The sequence below is a fragment of the Crinia signifera genome, chromosome 4 (assembly GCF_055691185.1).
Source record: "Crinia signifera chromosome 4, ASM5569118v1, whole genome shotgun sequence".
Classification (NCBI taxonomy): Eukaryota; Metazoa; Chordata; class Amphibia; order Anura; family Myobatrachidae; genus Crinia; species Crinia signifera.
Window position 1 is genome coordinate 286,552,193 of NC_139220.1, and position 27,154 is coordinate 286,579,346.

The following is a 27,154-nucleotide window of genomic DNA, read 5'->3' on the forward strand; positions in this document are numbered from 1 at the left end:
TCTTAGTTTAGCCCATGCATTCTCAACCCTCCAGTGGCCCCAGCAAGGTCTGTCCCTGTTTTGCTATGTACATTGCACTGCTAATCCCCTCCTGGTCCACCTGCTTCCCCCAACAGAGGGGACCTTTTCCCCTCTAGATCCTCTCTAAACTAGTGAACCCAAGTGTTGCCTGTATACCAGGGCAGGATTAAGGCTAGGGGGGCCCCGGAGCAATTAGGGTAGGGAATTGGTGCAGGGGGGGGGGGGGGGGGAGTGTAGATTGTGCGTAGATCCAAAAATAACCCATTTCAGGAGGGTCAAAATACTCTCTATCTGTACTTCCCTCTTGATATGATTAGTCTTCATTCTAGCACCCTCGTAAAATCCTTGCAGTTCCTCCTCCCCGCCTGGGGTGTCACTGTCTGCTGTGGTGTTTCTAAAACAGTCTGGTTTGTATCTCAACATTGTGATACAAACCAGACAGTTCTTGAAGCACCACAGCAGACCGCGACACCCCAGGCGGGGAGGAGGAACTGCAAGGATTTTACAAGGAGCAGGGTGCTAGAACGAACACATTATGATTGGCATCAAGTGTGTTTAAACTATTTCAATTTTATAATAAATGATTTTGAACACAGGTAATTGCAATCTTTAAGAGGAACATCCAAGTAGAGAGGATTTTGTCCCTCCTGGATGGGTCATGTTGGGAGGTATGAGTTGTGTACAGTATATTCTATTTAAGCCACTGTAATATATTCGATTTGAACTACAGTAATAGTGTAATAATGTATGGGTACTGTTTATAGCACTAGCTAATTGAGACAACTTTTATAAAGTTTATTTGTAGTGGACCAAAGACAACTTAAACTACCTTAGAATACACATAGAAATGAAAATTCTACTGTATCATCTATCCTGTCACCCGCAAGTATAGCAGCAGCCTCTGTACTACTTACACACTGGGACGGGAATCAGGAGAGATAGTGATGTCACTGTGCTCAGGCCAGGGGCCCCCCCGACAGGGGGTGGCCGGGGGTACAGTATTCCCCGTACTTGTGTATTTGCAGAGAACGGCCAGTCATTTGACAGGTATTTTAAAAATCTAATAACCCCCACTGCGCGTCCTGTCCCGCAGCGCTGCTGAATGAGAGACTGTGATCATCACACCGCCCGGCCAGGTCAGCACTCGCCGGCGCCGCCAGCCAAGCGCTCAGGGACCGACTACCCGCCCCACTGCTCCCCCGGTCAGTCTGCATGCATATGCCTGTCAGGTGGGCAGGCATATGCATACAGGGAGGTCGGACGTGATCGTACATGCTGACCGTCCGACCTCCCTGATCCGGTCCGATGCGCACGGGACCGCGCATCGGATCGGATCAGATATCACACACCTGCTGATTTCACCCGGTTATTGGCCCAAAGTGCCGAAATCGGATGAAATCGTCCCAAAATCGCATAGTGTATGGGGGCCTTAACCCTGACACAGTTCTGCTACTAACAGTACAACATCCTGAGAATGGGGGACAAAGAAGCCACTGTCATGGCTTTTGGATATGTTGTGTTGTCACTCCGAACATTGCTTTGGTTGTCATGATTATCACAACTGGGGAAATCGGTCAAGAAAATCATATATTAACCATGGCATTAATATAAAAACTAGGTGGGGTGGGTGTTCTGTGGGGCAGTGTTTAGCCAATCGCTAAGCAGTAAAAAAAAAAAGTGCTTAGCGAGTAGGCGCTGTAGGTGTTATGTTTTATGTCTATATAGCGTGTAATAGAATTCAAGTATTATAGTTTCTAGAGGTCAGTTCTTTGGAGTATAAGATTATTTGGCTTCATGATCAGTGCCTGTAAGTATTTAATGTTGTCATTATTTGTGTTGGCCTGAAGCTGCCTAGATCTCTCAGCTGGCACTACTGCTCTAAGGAAATTATGCTGTTGATTAAGGACAAAAGAAAACATATCTGAAAGCGTTGTAGTGTACCTTTAAGTTGACGGTCATGTGACTCTGCCAAGAACTGCCGGATTCGATCAGATGGAATTGCAAATGATATCCCTGCCGTCACTTTCAGTGTGTTTATACCAATGACCTCACCGTCCTATGAAAAATCAAAGGAAGCCAGAAAACGACTTCAGCATTCTGCACACCACACTAATTACACACATCTACATTGAGATAATAGAATGTCATTTGTATTGACCAATCAGGTTATTTAAAATAATGGGTAGTGCTGTTTACGGTAGACTGGGGAGGTAGATTCTTAGGATATAAGTGTAGGTAGTTTGTGAAAATAGCTAAATATCTAGGATTATTTACAGTGGTCTGTGTGTCAAGACAAAATGTGACAACCAAACCCAGTGTGATTGTGATCAGTGATACATTGCTGATTCCCATGAAACATTTGCCATAATTTCTCCACAATTTGTGTTCTGTTTTGGCCCCCACTGGACCTCCCAATACCACAAACATCAGGATCCCCCCTCCATCTACAGGTCCTATCATTGGATACCTTCAGTTACTTTAGAACACCACTAGGTTACCATTGGCCTATAAGTGGACTCTACACAGGGAGACTGACTGACCAGAGCAGGTTATATTCATTTACCACCAATCAGGTCTCAGTGATACATTGTTTTTAATATATGCATATCCATGTCATCAATTTTAATTTGTGCTTATTCGTATAATAAATCTGTATTTAATAGAATTGCTTGAATCATTACTTGAGCGCTGCAAACCTTTTTTTTTTCTATTCTCTATGGCTGTGACTGATGCTCTGCCGGCTACTGCCTGGTGCTTTGAGTATTGCAGTATGACACTGCAGTGTGGCATAATGTGTAGGCATTACAATGTGGCATAATGTGATACCTATACAAATCAATGACTCATTTTCCAAATTTCACTAGAATAAATTTGAAGAAAAAGGTTATTTTAAGACTAAACTACTCTCACATTAGTAGTAATATTGAATCATTGCTTCTTCTATGTCCTAATGTGTATAAGTGGCTTTAGTGTGGGGTAACATGAATAAGAGGCACTACTGTGTGGTTGTCATTTGAATAACAGACAGTGCTCGTGTGGTGTAATGTGAATTGCGGATACTACTGTCTGTTGTAATTTGAATTTATACTATTCTGTGGCCACACCTGCATATATTCCACTTAGGGGAGCACATGATAAAATTAGGCTCAGGCCAGCCCTGGGTATACTACTAAATACCTCCTGTTTCTCTTCTCGTTATTTCAAAACCCTGACAAGGAAGCGAGGGATGACTGACAATATGGAGCCAAACTATCCAGCCTACCTATCTATGGCACTAAGCGCTACTACTCCAGTCCTGAGGTCACATCTATTTATGCATTTATATCAGGGTCCGGTACCACTATGAAATCCTTGACGAACAACAGGAAGATCCTGATGTCCAGAATCCTGACACATTCCAGATGGCCAGACTAGTAAGTACTTTACCTCACCCCTAATCCTAACCCTAGCCAGCACCCTTCCATATCCTAACCCTAATGCCCCCCTTCTACACCCTAACCCTATATTATGGCGCCCGTGCCTTGTTCCAGTGCACTTGCCCAAATTACTCAGAAATGGTCGTGGTACCATTTTTCTGGAGATTTTTGTCTTCATTGCCGAGATGTCACCGTGGGGCTCCGGATGGGTACATATTATATATGGGTGTGGGCCCCCTGGACCCAGAGAATATGTTATAGCAATGCCTATGCTACTCCTCCCACTTGGACCTCCCCTAGTGCTTAACCTCAACCCTTGTGCTCACCTCGGGATCCCACTGTCAGACTTCTGAAAACTATGCTCCTCACTACCATTGCTTGTTGAAGTTAATTACCTCCGCTGTCTGCCAGGTAGACCAACCCACCCACCCCCACGCCCCTCCCCCCCCCCCCCCACAAAAAAACAAAACATTTTCACGATACTGCATCTTGAAATAACGAAACAAAATCTGTATAAAGAACAGCACTTTTCTTCCACGCATAGAGTTAAATACAGGAAAACATGTTAGACACGCTGGACATCTGATACATCAGCCAAGCAGATTGTGCCTGTACTTGTGTCGTAATATGACGGCTGGGGCAGGAAAGCCAGTTTAACTAGTTTATTCAGCTTAATATCAATATCTGACATAGAGCAAACACCTGGGATGAATTGTGCAAGAAGGAACATGTGGTCTAGAAGTCATTGATCATGTTAACAGTTTGACAGCATAAGCGCGGTCACTATAGAAATCAGTGACTATTAAAGTAAAGAAATTTATCATATTAAACATTTTACTGTAGCTCCAACTATTTTACATTTAACTGTATCATCAACAGGCCCCAGGACACTGTATTTTCATTACACTTTTAAACCTTATAAAGTAGTCTGAAGAGTGATGTAAAAGGAAAAAATGCATAATCTGTTACTTGAATCCACATAATTGCAGCCAAGCGCCACAATGTTCTGCCCAATGATCTACATTAATCAACAGTTTTCCTCTATCACCACAAGTCACTACACTATGTACTCACTAACATTGTATCTTCCTTTTGCTCATCACCTATCATCACTAGTCTCTCTATATATTCTGCCTTTTGGGATCTAACCTATCCTTCCTATCTACTCCATTCCTAGATCTCCACATATCACCTCTCACTCCTATCCACTCTCTCCCTACATCTCCACATATCACCCCTCCCTCCTATCCACTCTCTCCCTACATCTCCACATATCACCCCTCCCTCCTATCCACTCTCTCCCTACATCTCCACATATCACCCCTCCCTCCTATCCAATCTCTCCCTACATCTTCACATATCACATCTGCCTCCTATCCACTCTCTCCCTACATCTCTACATATCTGTATCACCCCTCCCTCCTATCCAATGTCCCTACATCTCCACATATCACCCCTCCCTCCTATCCAATGTCCCTACATCTCCACATATCACCCCTCCCTCCTATCCAATGTCCCTACATCTCCACATATCACCCCTCCCTCCTATCCAATGTCCCTACATCTCCACATATCACCCCTCCCTCCTATCCAATGTCCCTACATCTCCACATATCACCCCTCTCTCCTATCCAATGTCCCTACATCTCCACATATCACCCCTCCCTCCTATCCACTGTCTCTACATCTCCACATATCACACCTGCCTCCAATCCACTGTCCCTACATCTCCACATACTGTATCACCCCTCCCTCCTATCCACTGTCCCTACATCTCCACATATCACACCTGCCTCCTATCCACTGTCCCTACATCTCCACATATCACCCCTCCCTCCTATCCAATGTCCCTACATCTCCACATATCACCCCTCCCTCCTATCCAATGTCCCTACATTTCCACATATCACCCCTCCCTCCTATCCAATGTCCCTACATCTCCACATATCACCCCTCCCTCCTATCCACTGTCCCTACATCTCCACATATCACCCCTCCCTCCTATCCACTGTCCCTACATCTCCACATATCACCCCTCCCTCCTATCCACTGTCTCTACATCTCCACATATCACACCTGCCTCCTATCCACTGTCCCTACATCTCCACATACTGTATCACCCCTCCCTCCTATCCAATGTCCCTACATCTCCACATATCACCCCTCCCTCCTATCCAATGTCCCTACATCTCCACATATCACCCCTCCCTCCTATCTAATGTCCCTACATCTCCACATATCACCCCTCCCTCCTATCCACTGTCTCTACATCTCCACATATCACACCTGCCTCCTATCCACTGTCCCTACATCTCCACATACTGTATCACCCCTCCCTCCTATCCAATGTCCCTACTGTACATCTCCACATATCACCCCTCCCTCCTATCCAATGTCCCTACATCTCCACATATCACCCCTCCCTCCTATCCAATGTCCCTACATCTCCACATATCACCCCTCCCTCCTATCCAATGTCCCTACATCTCCACATATCACCCCTCCCTCCTATCCACTGTCCCTACATCTCCACATATCACATCTGCCTCCTATCCACTCTCTCCCTACATCTCTACATATCACCCCTCCCTCCTATCCAATGTCCCTACATCTCCACATATCACCCCTCCCTCCTATCCAATGTCCCTACATTTCCACATATCACCCCTCCCTCCTATCCAATGTCCCTACATCTCCACATATCACCCCTCCCTCCTATCCACTGTCCCTACATCTCCACATATCACCCCTCCCTCCTATCCACTGTCCCTACATCTCCACATATCACCCCTCCCTCCTATCCACTGTCTCTACATCTCCACATATCACACCTGCCTCCTATCCACTGTCCCTACATCTCCACATACTGTATCACCCCTCCCTCCTATCCAATGTCCCTACATCTCCACATATCACACCTGCCTCCTATCCACTCTCTCCCTACATCTCCACATACTGTATCACCCCTCCCTCCTATCCACTGTCCCTACATCTCCACATATCACCCCTCCCTCCTATCCACTCTTTCCCTACATCTCCACATATCACCCCTCCCTCCTATCCAATGTCCCTACATCTCCACATATCACCTCTCTATCCTATCCAATGTCCCTACATCTCCACATATCACCCCTCCCTCCTATCCAATGTCCCTACATCTCCACATATCACCCCTCCCTCCTATCCACTGTCCCTACATCTCCACATATCACCCCTCCCTCCTATCCACTGTCCCTACATCTCCACATATCACCCCTCCCTCCTATCCACTGTCCCTACATCTCCACATATCACCCCTCCCTCCTATCCACTGTCTCTACATCTCCACATATCACACCTGCCTCCTATCCACTGTCCCTACATCTCCACATACTGTATCACCCCTCCCTCCTATCCAATGTCCCTACATCTCCACATATCACCCCTCCCTCCTATCCAATGTCCCTACATCTCCACATATCACCCCTCCCTCCTATCTAATGTCCCTACATCTCCACATATCACCCCTCCCTCCTATCCACTGTCTCTACATCTCCACATATCACACCTGCCTCCTATCCACTGTCCCTACATCTCCACATACTGTATCACCCCTCCCTCCTATCCAATGTCCCTACATCTCCACATATCACCCCTCCCTCCTATCCAATGTCCCTACATCTCCACATATCACCCCTCCCTCCTATCCAATGTCCCTACATCTCCACATATCACCCCTCCCTCCTATCCAATGTCCCTACATCTCCACATATCACCCCTCCCTCCTATCTAATGTCCCTACATCTCCACATATCACCCCTCCCTCCTATCCAATGTCCCTACATCTCCACATATCACCCCTCCCTCCTATCCACTGTCCCTACATCTCCACATACTGTATCACCCCTCCCTCCTATCCAATGTCCCTACATCTCCACATATCACCCCTCCCTCCTATCCAATGTCCCTACATCTCCACATATCACCCCTCCCTCCTATCTAATGTCCCTACATCTCCACATATCACCCCTCCCTCCTATCCACTGTCTCTACATCTCCACATATCACACCTGCCTCCTATCCACTGTCCCTACATCTCCACATACTGTATCACCCCTCCATCTCCACATATCACCCCTCCCTCCTATCCAATGTCCCTACATCTCCACATATCACCCCTCCCTCCTATCCAATGTCCCTACATCTCCACATATCACCCCTCCCTCCTATCCAATGTCCCTACATCTCCACATATCACCCCTCCCTCCTATCCAATGTCCCTACATCTCCACATATCACCCCTCCCTCCTATCCACTGTCCCTACATCTCCACATATCACATCTGCCTCCTATCCACTCTCTCCCTACATCTCTACATATCACCCCTCCCTCCTATCCACTGTCCCTACATCTTCACATATCACCCCTCCCTCCTATCCACTGTCCCTACATCTCCACAGATCACGTTTCCCTCCTATCCACTCTCTCCCTACATCTCCACATATCACCCCTCCCTTCTATCCACTCTCTCCCTACATCTCCACATATCACCCCTCCCTTCTATCCATTGTCCCTACATCTCTACATATCACCCCTCCCTTCTATCCATTGTCCCTACATCTCCACATATCACCCCTCCCTTCTATCCATTGTCCCTACATCTCTACATATCACCCCTCCCTTCTATCCATTGTCCCTACATCTCCACATATCACCCCTCCCTTCTATCCATTGTCCCTACATCTCTACATATCACCCCTCCCTTCTATCCACTGTCCCTACATCTCCACATATCACCCCTTCCTTCTATCCACTCTCTCCCTACATCTCCACATATCTCCTCTCCCTCCTATCCACTCTCTCCGGACATCTCCATATATCAGCTCTCCCCAGGGCCGGACTGGCCACCTGGCACTTCTAGCAAATGCCAGAAGGGCCGATGGCCTTGTGGGCTTATTTTCTGCATCGCGCCGGGCGGTGGTGTCATTTTCATATTGACCTCATGACATCATGACTTGCACATCTGATCCGCCGGACCTCTCCCTCCTATCCACTCTGTCCCTACATCTCTGCATGTCACCTCGGAGAGGAAAGTTTCATTGCGCTTCTGGGGCCTGGACATGAGCCTAACGTCATCAAGCTCCACCCCACCCTTAGAAGTGGCACGATTTGCGGGTGTACTTGGAGGGACATCTCTAAAATTATGTGATTTGCATCTTTTTAGCCCCACCCCCTCGCTAATGCCGGTATTGAACCTGCAGGATAGGAGGAGACTGGGGGGAATGCGGGGGTCCGTGGGCTTGTAGGAAGATTGCCCACCCTTACGGGGGGGGGGATTTTCGGGAGGGTAGGCAAGTATGGGGAAATTAAGTATACTCTCCTGACCCCTGCCGGTATTCCCTCCATCGGGATGTTGCTGTTGGTATTCTGAATGCTGGCATCTCCACTACCAGTCATTTATATGTATGCCATTAAAGGAAACAAGACTCAACTCCCCCCTCCATTAATAACAGCCCTAATTCCCAAAGAACAACAAACCATCTTCCCCACTACCCAACCACCACTGCCCCCACCCTCCACTCTCCTTCACTTTTTTATCCTTTCCTCCCTTAGTTATTGTATTTGAAACCTTTCATGAAATATTCCCAAAAATATAATTTACTTGAAAGTACTTACAAATATATTTACTTTAGACAGTTTATATAAAGATACACAACATAAAGGTAGTACATATCAATTACTGCATTGCCAATTTACAATATTTAGGTCCTCATACATATGGTGCCGTGATGACCCAATCACACGACCTGTTGGCACTGCCGATCCACTGGGGAATCGGAGAAATTGAGGATGGCCATGCGCCCAAATATTTATTGTGTGATCTGGCTGGTTAGAACAAAAATCATGGGAGCAAATGACAGTTAACGATTCGCTTTGAAATGCTTGAAAACTGACAGAAATGGAATGTTAAAAATGCTCAATTTTGATTGGGGGATCGGGATTTTTAAACATGTTTTGAAACAGATCAGGGGATCAGCCCATTGCCCTCTGTTGTATGTGGGCCTTTACATGAATTCCTTCAGCACAGTAAACTGAGAAAAAAGGGATGCCTTTAACCTCCAAATACTGATTTTTCTACTGAAAATTTTTTAAATGCATAATGGGAAGATTTATCAAAGCTTCTAAAGAGGTTTAGTGCTCATAGTAACCAATCAGATTCAAGGGGGTAAATTTACTAAGATGTAAGTTCTGTTGAAACCAATCAGATTCTACTTCTACTTCTTTATCTAGCACCTTCTACAGCAGTGGTTCTCAACCTCGGTCCTCAGGACCCCCAACAGTGCATGTTTTCCAGGTCTCCTCACAGAATCAGGTGAAATAATTCGCTCCACCTGTGGATCTTTTAAAATGTCAGTGACTAATGAGTGAACCTGCCGGGTGATCTGGAAAACATGCACTGTTTGGGGGTCCTGAGGACCGATGTTGAGAAGCACTGTTCTAGTAGATAACATAATCTGATTGGTTGCTATGGGCAACATCTTATCTTCAAGAGATCTCCCATCCTAGTAAATTTACCTCTAGCTATCGGTTTTATAGAACTTTTTCTAAAATGATAGAATCTGGTTACTCTGGGCAACTTCGTGACTTGTTCTCTCTACGAGTTTTAATGACTCCAACCCCCCCCCCCCTCCCAATTGGGCACACCGATAGAGGGGTTTAGTGTATAGAGTAGGGAACAATGGTTACTTACTAGATTTACCAATGGTCCTCCAGAATTGCCATACTGTGAATAAGAACAGAAAGATGTTTATGTCCATAAATAAATAAAATGATTAAAGCTAGATATAAATAAAAGTAGAGTATAATGATCTCCAAGTTCCCATATGTTTCTATATATTTATTTTACTTACATTAATAATGGCATCTGTCTGGATGTAATCCATGTCGGAATCTTTCAGCCCCAGTTCCTTGCCGCCTCGCTGGGTGGTGCTGATGATCCCGGTTGTCACAGTGTTCTGTAGAGAGAACGGGCTACCAAGAGCAACCACAAATTCTCCAGGTCTGAGGTCAGAGGATCTTCCCAGCATGAGCACGGGGAGTGGTGCCTGGAAAATGACATTGTACAGTGCTAGTTTCAACCTAGTACAGAGCCTAGAGTAACAGACAACAGTGAAAGGTGTAACGTGAGGGTATAGCATTAGTACCCACATTAGTTGTGCAAATGTTTACTGTGCCGGCCCATTCCCTTACTGGCTACTACAGTACATTGAAGGCTAAAAAGAATAAGCTACAGAATATATCAAAGACCACCAATAACCTAAACTCAGAATGATTATTCAAGAGAATGCAGCTAATTAATTCATTAGGAACCCATACCCTATTGGTCATAAAGTGCCTCAGTGATGTCACTGAATCTTTATAAAGTTAATGATATGCCACATTGCTTTGATTATTATAGGCCCGAAGCAAAGCAATGCACTGGGGCCCCTGCACACCGATTTAAATGGAATTTATTGAAAAATCATAACATGCTCCCACAAGTTTCCATACAGTGAATGGCTTTCAGCACTCAGGTGAATAGTCCAGCCATCCACCAATCAGCATGCTGACTGCCATCCACTGTCCCGCTGCAGGTTGGGAGTCAGGTATAATATTCTGCCTTGCCGCTATGATTGTGTGAATACCACCTGCCCATTCTCAATGGCCCCTAGAATTGTGTGCAGCTGCCCAGTGTGCCCATATAATAAGATGGCGCTGCTGTTAATAGGGGGCATGTTTCTCTGCGATACTCACATCTGGGTCGATTTTGATCAGTGCTATATCCAACTTTTGATCAATGTCCTTCACTTTAGCATCATAATGAGCACCGTCCTTCACTTCCACTTTTATCCTCTGCTTGTTTGTGAGGACATGAGCGTTTGTCACTATGAGTCCATCTTCAGACACGATAAACCCAGAGCCACTAGACACAGCCATCTCCTGACCAGTGAATGGGGACCTGTGACAGGAAAAAAATTGCTCATTTTACAGTTGTCAGAAACATTCCACAGACCATTCCATCAGTGGTTGGACCCGTATGCAGGGCTGATGCGCATGGACCCGATGGGATGTCAAGCACATCTGATTTGGGGCGAATTCTCCACCCGAACCGTCGGAATCAGGTCAAATCGCCCCAAATCAGACAAATGTATGGGGGCCTTAACATTCCTGTTGAGTACATGACTGCCTGATTCAAGCCAGGGAAGTATCATGCTTGACAAGTGTGACAGGAGTCTGCTGTCATATAGTAGGAGGGTGCCGGACAGTTTCTCGATAGTGGGCATCCCAGCAGTCATTACCCCGACGTCGGGATCCCGACAGTCAAAACCCAGACACTCGGGGTCCCGACGGCCACCGGCTATTCTCCCTCGTGGGGGTCCACGACCCCCATAGAGGGAGAATAGAATAGGTGGCGAGCATAGCGAGCCACCGTGCCCGCAGCGTGGCGAGCGCAGCGAGCTCGCAAGGGGCTTGGTTGCGCTCACCATGCTGTCTGGGTCCGGCCACTCGGGATCCCCACGTCGGGCTAATGACTGTCGGGACCATTTACCACACCCTAGTATGATGGGAGGTAGGTTTTGAGAAGTGCTCCACCAAAGTGCTTAATGAAGAAGAAAGTAAAATTGGTGATCCCCATTAACTAACTTCATGCAGCTTCATACAAATAGGTTACCATTGCTATCTATGGATAATACCTATCGTAATGAAAGGTATGGGCTGTATCACTTGATGCCTTCCAGTGAGCTTGCCCTTGTAACAGACGCTGGGCCAGTCCGGCTCATGTACACAGGTCACTACTTTTAATACAACTATAACTATAGGGTCCTGCATTGCCACATATGAGGTAAAATCTCTATTTAATGATTGCAAATCAACCTTCCCATGCTTCACATGTGTCTGTAGGAGACATATCACAGCTGACATAAAGGAATTTATCTCATAGTTGCGAGAAACAAAATGTAAATTGTGATGTCCTACAGAGAAAGCTATTATAACGACAGATAATAACCAAGGGCATATGTATCACACCTTAGAGGGGTATTCAATCCCAGGATTCCAACTGTCGGAACATCCTGACAGTCAGAATCCAAGTAGTTTTCCCACATGATCTCAACAGTCGGTATTCAATGTTCCGACTGTCGAATGAATGTGGTTTGGCAAAAACGGGGCAGTTTTGTCGAAAAGCAGCCATGATTTCAGCTGACCTGGAACATGTGACCTGCTGGGTGATTTGGAATGGAAACTGTGAAAGTTATTTGCAGCCACCCACTAAGCAAGGATTTTTCGACTCTTAAACTGGGTACACACTAGACGATATGTTGTCCTATCCAGTGTATTGGACTGATGTATCGGACACATCATCTAGTGCAGTGGTAGCCAACCCTAGCCCTCGAGAGCTACCAACAGTGCATGTTTTGCAGGTCTCCTCACAGAATCACAAGTGAGCTAATTAGCTCCATCTGTGTATCTTTTAAAATGTGTCAGTGATTAATGAGTGCAGCTGTGCAGCAGCTAGGTTGTCTGGAAAATGTAAACTGTTGGTAGCTCTCGAGGGCTAGGGTTGGCCACCACTGATCTAGTGTGTACCCACTATGTCATTAACGATGCGCGCTCCTGCCTGTTGTCAGCAACACCCTCCATCTGCCCTACATGCAGGGCCAACTGGAGATGTTGTTTGCCGGGTCCTGCCACTGTCAAGCTGGGTACAAATGGTATAATGTGTACTGATCTTAAGGTGATAAAAGGGGTAAAACGTTCTTCCCAGCAAATAAGTGCCTGGTTGAAATCAGACATATCAGATAGTCACTACATTTTACATTAACACCGCATAAATCCCTATCATAGAATATTACCTTCTAAATAGTTCCAGATGCACAACAGCCGGGGCAATCTTCTGCACCACATCCGCTATGAAATTAAACTTGTATCTCAGGCTGTCAGGATAACTTGAACCTTTAAAAAATATATGTAAAGTTGTTAACTTGCCAGATATAGAAAGATCATTTCAGAGGATTATATATTGTTTAATTTGGTTTGTTGTCTGAATTGGAAGTAAACCTGGTTCATGTTGCTTCTTATCTAATACTAAAAATGTCTATATTTTAGAGACGTGCAGTCTCTGATTTAAGGGGCATACACACGTAGAGATCTGTGCTAAGCAATTTTGCTAAGCAATATTGCTGGTGTCAAGATATCCCATGCAGAGCACATACACACGCAGTGATTTGTGCTAAACAATTTTGCTAAGCAATTTTTCTTAGCAATTTTGCTTAAGCAAAAAAAGGCCGGGTAGTTGTTCAAAATGAGAGATTGCCATCAGTATCTCTCATTCTGTACACACAGAGAGATTTGCAGTCATGTGCTAAGCAATCTAACTAGATTGGGACTGCATGCACTGACTTAGTTAGCAAGAGATATTTAATCTCTCGGAGCATACACACGGAGAGATCTGTGCTTACTTTCTAAGCAATCTAGTTAGATTGCTTAGAAAATAGCACAAATTTGCTCTGTGTGTACACCCCTTAACTCTGATTTCAAAGCAGGATCTTATTGGCTATCAACTGTCAACAACTGTCATGTGATTTGGGATAGCCAATAAGATCCTGCTTTGAAATCAGAGTAAATCAGAACCTGCACATCTCTACTATATTTGGCTGTATGAACAGTTACAGGGATATTGTGGCAGGTGCACCCCATAGTACGCTGTGTACAAAAAAATCCACCTGGAAATATGAGTATTAACGCTCATGATTGGCAGTTCTACTGGCACACCCTCTCTGCAATTTGCCTACGTGAGCATGCCCAGTTACAGCCCAGTGACACCTCTACAGTAGTAAAAAAAGACAATGTGAAAAAGAAGATAAACATTGGGATTCCTATGGTCTTAGACCGATGTCGGAATCCTGACTGCCGAGACTCCGCCGGGGGGGAGTGCTAACAAACACCCTTGCTGAGTGCTCCACACTGGAGATGCGCTCACCATAGGTTCTATTCTCCCCCTATGGGTCATGGACCCCCACAAGGGAGAATAGCCCCCGTAAGTCAGGATCCCGATGTCACTCTATTTACCATTGGACTCCCAACTGTCGGGAGGTCATCCAGTACCCAAACATTGTATGTCATGCTGCCTCAGTCATATTTCATAAAGGACAGTGGGGCCGATTTATTTATTTACAGTATCTTATGTAGAGCAGTAGATTCCGTTGCGCTTTACAATTGGAAACAGTAATAAAACAAACTGGGTAATAACAACTAGACATAGAGGCAGGAGAGCCCTGCTTGCAAGCTTACAATCTATAAGAGACAACAGCGAAATGCCCCCTTCGGTAAAGTGATGGCCCTTGACCATCAATGATTAAAAATCATTGATGGTTTATGGCTGATGATGAATAGTTTTGTTTTTGAGAACCATTGATGTAAAGCTTAATCAAATAGTTTGGTCTCGCTTTTTTCCCCAAGGGAACAGGACACGGAGCATAACTCCGCCCCTGACACCCATGAAGCCCCGCCCTGTATTTTGATTGACTCACAGGCCATTCAAAGAAAATGGATGACCATGTAAAAAAAAAAATCGATGGCATAGTAATACACTATTGATGGCCAATTGCACTTTTGCCATCGATGGCAAAAGGCAACAATGGCCATTCCTACTTCGGTATAGGAGCCGGCGGCTGAGACAGCTGTCTCCGTCATCTGGAGCCTTGATACCATTCACAGCTTTGTGGTAAACTCTCCTCCGCAGGAGGATGAGGAATGTTCGGCGATTTGCCCCGCCGGGAGCAGCAGAGAGGAGGCCATACAGGACACCCGCGCGCAGACTCGCAGCCTTGCCTGTCAGATCTGTTGTAGGCACAGGCAGCAGCGCAGCAGAGGAGACAGGTAGGCTTCATACAAGCGGCGGGGCTGTGGCGGGCCTGAACAATGAAAACTCGCGAGATGACATCATCATCTCGCAAGCGCATCAGCGTCTGTCAGGATGCGGAGGCAGGCCACAGAGGGGAAATACAATGGAGGGCAGGAGGCTTTTTTAGACACCCGGATTCTGGGAGAATCCGGGAGACTGGAAAAGCCTACTGGAGGGTTTCCACTAAAAATGGGAGAATCCCGGAAATCCGGGAGAGGTGGCAGCCCTAGACATGGAAAATGTGCACTGTTGGTAGCTCTCGAGGACTGGAGTTGGCTACCCCTGGCCTAGACTGTTTAGTGGGTTATGGTATTTTAGATCTACAATGTCTAGGTCTACAGTCATATGGTCGACAGGGTCCTCCACGCAGTAGTGGGGTCCGGTATGATATGCCGGCGGTCGAAATACCGATGCTGGAATCCCAACCGCCGCAATGCCGACAAGGGATGGCCGTGGTTCACCACCCCCTTGCGGGCTCGCTGTGCTCGCCACGCAGCGGGCCCGGTGCCTCTCAATGCTCGGCACACTATTTTATTCTCCCTCAAAGTGCCGGCATTGATTCCGGCGTTGGTATTTTGACCACCGGGATTCCGATCGCCAGCATATTGACCACATACCCAGTAGTGGATGGTAGGGTATGAAACACTGCCTGTCGGCACATGTCGGCTCATCTATCATGAGTCCGGATACGGTTCAGTGTCATCACAAATAGTCTTCTGAGCCACTCACTCCTGGAGAGCTCTGGCGATATTCGGCCTGTTGTGACAAAAGGTGGAGTGGAACTGACAGATAGCGCTCAGTGGTAGCTAAATATCGAGGGTGATTAGCCTCAGATGGAAAATATACAATAAAATATTTATACAAAACCAAATACAACTTCTCAGTGTCGCACAGGATTTGAATGCATTGGGTGGTTTCAGTTTTCCACATACATCCAAGTGAATTCTCCCCTATTAGGCATAAATGGGAGACACAATAGGGAAAAACATGGTGCAGATCATTATGATAAAAAGTATTTAATAGGGTGGATACACTTACAAAGTGTTGTCGGTTATAAAAGCGTATAACAATGAATCCAAGGCAAAGCAGCAGGCATAAAGATGTTTTCAGGGAAGAGCTACTGTCCAGGGTCCCTTGGTCTGGAATCAAGGGGGGCTCAGTCCAGGATCTTCCTTTGCCGTGAGTACTGCTACCCGGAAATCCAATGTCCAAACGCAGATAGAACACGCTTAACGCGTTTCGGAAACCAAAGTTCCTTCTTCAGAAGCGTGTTTAAAAAGTCCCCAGGCAGGCATATATATACCCCTTATCCTTAAAAAAAATACAGTGCAGCTGCCGCTACTCGGCGTCCAATATCCGGATTCTGTGTGAAAGGAAGATGGCGGTGCGTTCCGTATACCGGAAATACATCACTCCATGCGTTCCAATTGCCGGAAGTGATCGCGCTGCAATGAGTTAGACGTGGCTGTGCATTCCAACGTAGTCGCGCTTGCGTTCCACTTCGTTCTTTAAGACTATCACACAATTTGGATCAGTAAATATGCATGTAATAAATATTCACAGGGAAAACGGATATTGTGTACATAGATCAGCAGTATATATTGGATCTCTGTCACCTGTCCTGGATCTTGGGTGTTTTCTGCTTGCTGAGAGCAACTCACTGTGAGTTTTAGAAGTTCCACAGCTGCCAATTAAGTACCACAAGGATGTCTTCCACATACAAATCCTTAACTATGTGATTTGTAGACTGGGTGGTGCCCCCCCAGATCCTGGCGCCCTATGCAGCTGCCTAATGGTAGAGCCGGCCCTGCTCTTTGTCTTTGGCTCCTTCCAGCTCTTCATTCCAGATTCAAACATCTTTGCCAGTGCAGAACCCCTTCAAGAACTTCATCCTGGATCTACAAATCCACATCTGTGCTCAATTTCTTCCAGTTTTCGCCTCTGGATCATAATCATTCTTAACTCCGTGTCCATTCTAGTCAGCCGTTATTTCGCGCAAAGACATATTTGTTCTCACCTCTTGAACTATTTTTATTTATCTGAAAGACGTTATTTGGAACTTGTCTTATTGTTTTTCATTTCTAAAAAAGTCCATAATTAAACCTGCTCGCTTTAACCAAGTAATCTCTAGTCCCGGTGTGATTCCACAAACCCATCCTAACCCACTTCTGTGACAATTTACTTAACAGCAGAAATCTTATGTAAAAGACTGCATGTGGAATAAGTTCAGTGGTGGGCTGGGCAGGGGGGGGCAGGGTGCCACATGCTTCCCCGGGCCAGCACAGTTGTACTTTGCTGCCAGCTACACAGACTTCTTCCACTATCAGTCATGTGGGGGAGAACAGTGGTCCTGCAGCCAGCAACATAGCAATTAGTCAGAATAACTCAGATCCCGCCAGCTGCATCTCCTGTTCCACGGACCACCAGCAACCAGGGGGGTACTGCAGGGTCTGGAGTCCTGGGCCCAGCCACTGGGACATCATGGGGTGCTGGCCCATTCATTCCCTTACTCAGTTGGCAGCTCCAACCCTGCCTCTGTCTGGCTCCCAGCAGCTTGAGCACCCGGCATTGGGACCTCTGTCTTCCCTGCCACCTGGCTGTAGCATCTTTTCCATGGCCGCTCAGTCCTGCCTCCCGGCTGCAGGCATCTAGTCCATCCCCTGTCTGCTTCCTCTGCCTTCAGCTGTATGAGGAGGTAGAGGAAGTTCCGCCTGTGCCCGCCATCTTGCTAGGACAGGGTTGGCTAAACCGGTCAACGGTCCACATTTTCCAGATCACCTAGCTGGTGCACAGCTGTAGTCATTACTAACTGTCACATTTTCAAACCTGCTGCATCATTCCTACTATAGATCCACAGGTGGCCTGAAAAACATGAACTGTTGGTAGATCTTGAGGACAGGTTTGGCCACCCCTGTGCTAGGGCCACAGCAGCCTACAGCACTTGCTCCCCGAAACCTCATATGCCCGCTCTCTGGGGCATCGTGCACAAACTACAGTCAGCACCTGCTCTGCAGCTATTACAGCCCCAGCTCCCCACCGTGACAGTTTGAATGTGCTTCACGCCTGGCTCGCTGGGGGTTCCCCATGTGAAGATGACCTTGATGGTGAGCGGCTGGGAAGGGGCCATCAATTTTCGGCTGCTGCGGGAGATCCTGGAAGACTAAGGAGGTAACTACCCATGTGCAGGCTGTAAAAGGGTTTGTGCGAGTGAAAGAATGAAACAAGCTGCTGTAAACACACTACTGTCATCCTCACCCTGCCGTCATCCTCTTGCTGCCATCACGCAAACACTGTAATAATAACCCTAAAGCTACTGTCACGCTCACATTTCTGTTACCAACACATTGCTGTCACTCTCATGCTACCATCACCCTCATACCATAACTCCCAACATGACCCATTCCAGGATGGACACAATGCTCTGTTTCTGGACTTCCTTCTAAATTTATGATTACCATCACCTGTTTTAAACAGGTTACTTGATAACAAAGGTGTTTCACCACAGGTTATTTTAATCATAAATTAAGAGGGAAGTCCAGAAAGAGAGCATTGTGTCCCTCCTGGAGAGGGTCATGTTGGGAGGTATGCTCATACTGCTGTCATCAAACTTATGCAGCAATCACTAAATCACTGCCATCACCCTCATGCCACCTTCACCCACTCACTGCCACCATCAGCCACACACTGCTTTAACCCTCACACAATCCTTTCCCCCACACACTGCCTTCACCTTTATGATGCCGTCACTCACGCCACCATTACCCACTCACAGCCATCACCCTCCCACCACCGTCACCCACACACTGCCATCACCCTCATGCTGCCATCACCAACTGTCTGTCAATGCAATGTGTTGGGCCACTTGCTTGTGTTTGCCCCCCAGGCTCAAAGCTGCCAGCCAGCCCCTGAATAAGTTGTTCTTCCTTTTAGCCCCATGAATATAGGAGCATCACCACGCAAAACAGTGAATGCCTCTGTCTGAGTAACAGTGAGAAGTGTTCGTGGGTAGGGCCGGCAGGCGTTTCACCTCCATTTTTCAGGAGTATCCATATTAAGGACTGCAACGCAAGTTTCCTTGGACTCTCATGCCAGCCTGCGACAAGCACCCAGAGCAAGGTTAAACTTACTCAGGCTGCGGTCGCAGAGGAACGCCAGGACCGATGGTCACGTTAGAAACATAACATTTTATGGCGGATAAGATATTTCTTTGTAAGGATATCCTTATGTCTATCCCATGCATGTTTAAATTATTCTACTGTCTTAGCCTCTACCACCTCTGATAGGAGGCTATTCCATTTATCTACTACCCTTTCTGTGAAGAATTTTTCTTCAGATTTCCCTGAACCTCCCTCCCCCAGTATCAGTGCATGTCCTTGTGTTCTAATACTTCCCTTCATTTGAAGAATGTTTCTCTACTGGACCTTGTTAAAACCCTTGGTATACAGTATGTGAACGTTTCTATCATGCCTCCCTTTCTCTTCTCTGCTCCAAACTATACATATTGATATTTTTTAGTCTTTCTTTGTAAGTTTTGTGATGTACAGATAGAGCGCCTCTCTTCTGGCGGGGGTTTTGTGGTCGGATCGCCAACCGCCGGAAGGGGACGCACGCGCACAAGACACTTGCGTGTCCCCTTCAGATGGAGCGCCATCTCGCCAGCGGGGGGCATTCTGGTAAGCCACGGCGCTAGCTGAGAGGCACTCCATCTGTAGGTCATGCACCATTTTAGCTGCCTGTTTTTTACCATCTCTACTGTATTTATAGCCTTCTTGATATATTGCCTCCAGAGCTGGCATTTTTAGCAGACATTTTGCACATCACTCACAGAGATGTTGGCACTCAAAAGGGTTAATACCATATTTAGCCTTTAGTTTTTTTAATCCAAGTGCGTGATTTTGTATTTTTTGTCATTAACTGTGATTGCCGTGCTCTTGACAATTCCTCTAGCCTAGATCATCAACCATTTATTTTACCCTCCTGGTGTGTCTACCCTGTTGCATACCTTTTTGTCAGCTGCATAAAGGCACATTTTACCTTCAGTTCCATGTGCAATGTCACCAATAAAGATATTAAAAAGCACTGGTCCAAGTACAGATCCCTGGGTTACTCCACTTGTAACATTACCATTCTATGAATGCAATCATTCTGTTTTCTTACCCATTCAGACATCATAGTATCCAATCTCATGCTTTTGAGTTTATTTAGCAGTCTCGTATGTGCAACAGTATCAAAAGCCTTACTAAAGTGTAGATAAGCTATTTCTATGGCCCACCAATTACATACCTCCCAGCATGACCCTCTCCAGGAGGGACACAGTGCTCTCTATTCCTGGACTTTCCTCATAATTTAAGATTGCCATCACCTGTGTTGAAACACCTTGCTTATCAATAAACCTGTTTAAAACAGGTGATGGCAATCATACATTAAAAGGAAAGTTCAGGAGCAGAGCATTGTGTCCCTCCTGGAGAGGGTCATGTTGGGAGGTATGCAATTACTTTAGTCACCCAGTCAAAAAACCCCAAAAGGTTTGTTTTGCATGATCTTACCTGGTGAGTTAATCTACAGCTTTATTTTAATAGTGTATCCATTAATTTTCCTACTACTGATGTAAGACTCACTGGTTGGTAGTTGTTTGCATCTTTCTTGCTTCCACTTTTGTGCAGTGGCACCGCATTTGCTATTTTTCAGTCCCCTGAAAATACTCTAGAAGCTAGTGACTGGTTGAATAATTCTGTTAATGGTGCTACCAGCACCTCTTTAAGCTCTTTGTACCGCAAACATATCAAGGTTCAATGCTATCGCAAATGCAGGCAGGGACAGGGGAAGCTAAATCAGGCCCATAGTGCATATACACTGTGTGATCTTGCAAAACCTATCGTCAGTGGCTACATCCAGTAGTATGTGGTCATTGACAATATCTTCAGATTGAACTGCATGTGCAGACGACAGAGGACCTCGCTAGGTAACGATATACTGTATTGCATACACACTGGCCGATATAACAGATTTGTCATTATGAATGTTCATTATCTCCAATATAGTTTTCATGTTGTCTAGTGTGTACCCAGTTTAACTCAATCCTGTGATTAATACATTTTTAATGAGGCTGACTAATCTGGTATTATTTCTGGGAATCATGGATCATGATCTTCCTATCACTTAGGGCCAGATGTATCAAGCTTCAAAAACTGATAAAGTGGAGAGTGATAACCAGCCAATCAGCTCCTAGCTCTAATTTTTTAAACCCAGCTGGTAACATAGCAATTAGGAGCTGATTGGCTATATGATTATCACTTTCCATTTGATCACTTTTTAAATCTTGATACATCTAGCCCTTATACACTTTCACACCGCCGATTTGACACAAGTTATTTGTGGTTTAACCCAGGTCACTGCTTGGTGTGAAAGAGATTAAACCTGGGTCCAGTGACCTGGGAATCCAACCTACTGTAAGCTGAACACCAGACAAGCTGGGTTACGGGGCAGTAAGGGCACCCACATACTGTTTGTCCACCACCTGCTGCTATAACACCCTATTGCCACTGCAATGCAATGCACATTATGCTAACAATGCACCCGGCTCCTTCCCTATGTGAGGAGTGGGGACATGGGGCGGGATGTACTAAAGGGAAAATGTGGTAAAACACCCATTTTACTGCATTTTCCTATGTACTATTACCCGACCGCACGGATTTCGCCGGGCAGGGTCTCGCCACCTAAAGGTGGCGATACCCTATAGAAGCCTATGGGCTTCTTTTCACCACCCGCCGCCTCGCCGCAACCCCGCCGCCTCGCCGACCCCCCCCCCCTCTCCCCCTCCCTTGGGCTTACCTCCTTTGAGGTCCTCCTGGACGCCGGAAGGTAAGCCCTTCCTCCCCTAGCAACGCAGCCGGCCGTCCTTCCGGCTGCAAAGGGAGGAGGAGGCGCCGGGGACAGCCTCCTTAGCTTTCCCCGGCGTGTAGGCGGCAGGGAGGAGACTGAGACCCCCCACAGACCACAGTACAGGTATCGCGGGGGGTCTCCCTTACCGCACCGCGATGCCAGCCGCATATGTTGGTACATATGCGCTGGCATCGCAGCGGACAGGCGGCGATGTATATTAATACATCCCGTTTATGGGGAGAGAAAGTGTCTGAAAGCAGACGGGGAGGGGGAGGAGCACCCAGCTCCCATCTCCAGCACAATGCCGGAAGGCAGTCTGCTAGCTGTCACAGGCTCCTCCCACCAAAGCACACATTGGGTAATATTATATATCCAGAGGGGAGCTGTATAATGTTATATGTACAGTGAGGGGCAGTGCCAGATTTCCCAATTAACACGGGAGAAGCGCAGCTGGAATGGATGTGGGGTTCCAATTTTCACTAAGGGCCAAGGATCTTATTCAGGTCCGTTCGTTTGGACCATTTTGATCACAAGGCATTTCATGTGCAGACGCAGGTGTGTAGTGTTATATGTAGGGTGGGCTGGTATGTGGTGTTATATGTAGGGTGGGCTGGTGTGTAGTGTTATATGTAGGGGTGGGCTGGTGTGTAGTGTTATATGTAGGGGTGGGCTGGTGTGTAGTGTTATATGTAGGGGTGGGCTGGTGTGTAGTGTTATATGTAGGGGTGGGCTGGTGTGTAGTGTTATATGTAGGGTGGGCTGGTGTGTAGTGTTATATGTAGGGTGGGCTGGTGTGTAGTGTTATATGTAGGGGTGGGCTGGTGTGTAGTGTTATATGTAGGGGTGGGCTGGTGTGTAGTGTTATATGTAGGGTGGGCTGGTGTGTAGTGTTATATGTAGGGTGGGCTGGTGTGTAGTGTTATATGTAGGGTGGGCTGGTGTGTAGTGTTATATGTAGGGGTGGGCTGGTGTGTAGTGTTATATGTAGGGGTGGGCTGGTATGTGGTGTTATATGTAGGGGTGGGCAGGTGTGTAGTGTTATATGTAGAGGTGGGCTGGTGTGTAGTGTTATATGTAGGGGTGGGCAGGTGTGTAGTGTTATATGTAGGGGTGGGCTGGTGTGTAGTATTATATGTAGGGGTGGGCAGGTGTGTAGTGTTATATGTAGAGGTGGGCTGGTATGTGGTGTTATATGTAGGGGTGGGCTGGTGTGTAGTATTATATGTAGGGGTGGGCTGGTGTGTAGTGTTATATGTAGGGGTGGGCTGGTGTGTAGTATTATATGTAGGGGTGGGCTGGTGTGTAGTGTTATATGTAGAGGTGGGCTGGTGTGTCGTGTTATATGTAGGGGTGGGCTGGTGTGTAGTGTTATATGTAGAGGTGGGCTGGTATGTGGTGTTATATGTAGGGGTGGGCTGGTGTGTAGTGTTATATGTAGGGGTGGGCTGGTGTGTAGTATTATATGTAGGGGTGGGCTGGTGTGTAGTGTTATATGTAGAGGTGGGCTGGTGTGTCGTGTTATATGTAGGGGTGGGCTGGTGTGTAGTGTTATATGTAGAGGTGGGCTGGTGTGTCGTGTTATATGTAGGGGTGGGCTGGTGTGTAGTGTTATATATGTACAAGGAGAAACTCTATCATTTTGCTCATTTTATTGAAAGAAGCCTCAACAAGTTTGTTGTCCAAGGGCCCCTGCAGACCTTAATCCAGCCCCAAATTATGGCCCTCTGGCCATTTACTGTAACCCTTCACTGCCTATTGTGTCTATTTGACATTTATTACTCCTCAGTGGAGTTTTTGTTTATGTGATTACTCTGTGTTAGAGCTAATTCATTTTAATAAATGCTGTGTATACTGTCATCAGCTGTGACATATACTGTTTTGTGCTTTTTATTCTCTCATATTATTATTATGTTATCATTTATTTATTTATTATTTATTACCAGTTATTTATATAGTGCACACATATTACAAAGCACTGTACAGAGAATATTTGAACATTCAGTAATTGTGTATTATCAGGGAGCCTGGCTACGCTACCTTTTCAACGTAGGCGAAGCTACGTTGTCAGCGCCGTGATAATACAGGAGGCAGCACTGGGAGCAGGGTGGTGTGGTTTATACTTACCCTTCTCTGGGCGCTGCCTCCGGGGAGTGACCGTCGCTGCCACCGGGGAGTCATCGGGGGATGACTCCCCGGTGGCAGCGATGGTCACTCCCTGGAGGCAGCGATGGTCACTCCCCGGTGACAGCATTCAGTCCTCAGGCACTCGCAGCGGACGCTGTACGTAATTCAGCGTAGTGCCGCTGGTGGCGCATCACATGGTTTCCCTGCTCCCCCAGCGGCACTACGCTAATTGCGTACAGCATCCGTGGCAAGTGCCGGAGCAGGGGGACTGACTGTGACTGCCGGGGAGTCACCGTGGATCCCAGCGTGAGTCAGCGGGGATCGACGCGGTGCCCGGGCCAGAGGAAGGTAAGTATAGACCAGCCATTTTACCCCGACTATCCACATCCTACCCCCACTATCCACGTCATACCCCAAGTATCCACATCGGCATGGAGTTGATCTTATAAAGTGTGGCGAGCCCCGCGTGGAGATGCGTATCCACGTCCCCTTGCCACGCTTTGGACTCGGTGGCTCGCTGCATTCGTCATACTTTATAAAATTAGCTCCACACCGACGTGGATAGTGAGGATATTAAGCATTGTGTGTTTTTAGGGCTCCAGAGCCACTTACGTAGTTTACGTAACCAGCATAGTGCTGTATTAGTATTCTGAATACACCACTACATAAACTATGTTATGGGCGCCCTGATAATACACAAATACCGAACATTCATATCAATCCCTGCCACAGTGGAGCTTACAATCTATATTCCATACCACATGTACACACACACACACACACACACACATTCATTCTAGAGGTAATTTTGTTGGGAGCCAGTTAACCTACCAGTATATTTTTTGGATTGTGGGAGGAAACTGGAGTACCTGGAGTAAACCCACGCAAGTACAGGGAGAATATACAAACTCCACATAGTTAGGGCCATGGTGGGAATCGAACCCATGACCTCAGTGCTGTGAGGAAGTAATGCTAACCATTACACCATCTGTGCTGCATGAAAAATAATTTACTTAATCGTTATAATTTTTAGCCAGGGAACCTTGTCCTTAAAAACACATACACCCAGATACCTGTTTGGAATTGGGTCAGTGTTGCTGCAAGGCTGCTTTCCTTGTATCCCTCCTGTACGTTCAGCCAGCATGTTCTCGCATGACACTGACTCACTAACACACACTCGTAGGTATTTACCCTGCAGAAAGCTGCCTGTCACCTCCAGCAACAACACACAAAATCAGCCCAGAAATCTTCTCCGGCATGTTACTCTACAAAAAGGATTATGTTTATTTCAAAGAAAAGACAAGCTCAGTACGCAACTCCCATTGCGGGGGAAATGTATGAAGCTGTAAAGCCCCCAAACACTACACATCTTGTGCCTAATTTCACCCGATTCTGGAGGATCAGGCCGAGAAATTGGGTGAAATAGGCCCAAATTGCGTAGGGTTTGACATCCGATCTCATCCGATGCACGGTCCCATGCGCATCAGATCAGATCCGGAGGTCGGACTGCAGCCATCAATGCAGCAGGGAGCGAGGTCTGGTGGAGCAGGGCCCTGGAGCTCAGCCAATCAGTGGCCACCCAGTCTTTTGAATAGGATTTTTTCTATTCTCTCGCCACACTCTGCTCTCCAGTCCCGCTCCCCGCCTGCCACTACCCCAGAACCTGCTCTCCTGCCGCTCCCCCGGGTCACATGTGATAAATCACATCTGATTTATCACATGTAATAAATAGCACATCAAGTGCCAAATCTTATCAAGCACAAGTCGGCCTCATGTATGGGGCCATAAGAAACAGATATAGCCGGTGCCTGATTAACCAATAGGCAGATTAAGCTGCACCTAATGCACCAGGACTGGGGGTCGCCTTGCATGTGACATCCAAGGAATAAAATGATGGCCTAATTTATTACATGTTTATTAGCTAACACCCGTCCTTATGTACTTAGGGGGGTAAAGTTCTTAAGGTGACTGCCAGATGGCTGTGCCAATGTAACTTACTGATGGAACCATTACTTTATGTACTTTGTGCTGCATTGCCAGCTGGGCAGCATAAAGCCAAAGGGCCATATGTATCAAGCTTCAAAAAGTGATAAACAACCAGCCAATCAGCTCCTACCTGTCACTTTTCAAACCCAGTCTGTAACATGGCAGTTCGAAGCTGATTGGCTGGCTTTTTATCACTCTCCATTTTATCACTTTTTGAAGCTTGATACATTTGGGGGGTGCATAGGGTCCACATATGGGAAATACCTTTTTAGACAATTACTATGTTCAACAGAAAGGGATCATGAAGTGAAAATATAACTGACTGATTACTGTATTAGATCAGATATCTGTTAGTTCATCCATATGATATTAGCCACAGAACTACCTCTGTCAGCTTCATAAGTGTATAACACTATTTTATTCTAGTACTATTACATAATGGACATACAGGGTATGATAAAACCGCTGATTATATTATTCTGATAAGAGTATTATAGATGCAGCTTTCTCATCTGATTCCTTTGAAAAATCCGCTTATAGCTCAGAGCAGGCGGGGAAATGCGTCAGTTTGAGAAAGCTGCAACCATTACCATACCTTTCGGATGCCCAGTTTAATTTATAGCTGGCAGGTACCTACAGTGGTCCCAGTCCATTCATTCTAAACATCAAGACTGGATAAAGCTGCACGCCTTGGGTGATTCAGCACCAGTGGCTGGGAGAATTGAAAATCGACACTGGATGTCAACACCACAGGTACCTTCCACACAATGTCTGGCCAGACATAAAAAAGGATTACTATACT

At 46.4% G+C, this 27,154-nt stretch overlaps 1 protein-coding gene across 1 annotated transcript in view; it reads right to left on the bottom strand.

Moving 5' to 3' along the window:
- The window catches only part of HTRA4 (HtrA serine peptidase 4), a 48,738-nt gene that overhangs the window by 6,622 nt on the left and 14,962 nt on the right, over positions 1 to 27,154 (bottom strand). The window contains exons 2-6 of the mRNA XM_083179877.1: positions 13,310 to 13,409; positions 11,211 to 11,415; positions 10,328 to 10,522; positions 10,168 to 10,200; positions 1,963 to 2,077 (exon numbers count right to left, since the gene is read on the bottom strand). Coding sequence (XP_083036003.1) covers positions 1,963 to 2,077; positions 10,168 to 10,200; positions 10,328 to 10,522; positions 11,211 to 11,415; positions 13,310 to 13,409 — 648 coding nt within the window. The remainder of the gene's footprint in view (positions 1 to 1,962; positions 2,078 to 10,167; positions 10,201 to 10,327; positions 10,523 to 11,210; positions 11,416 to 13,309; positions 13,410 to 27,154) is intronic.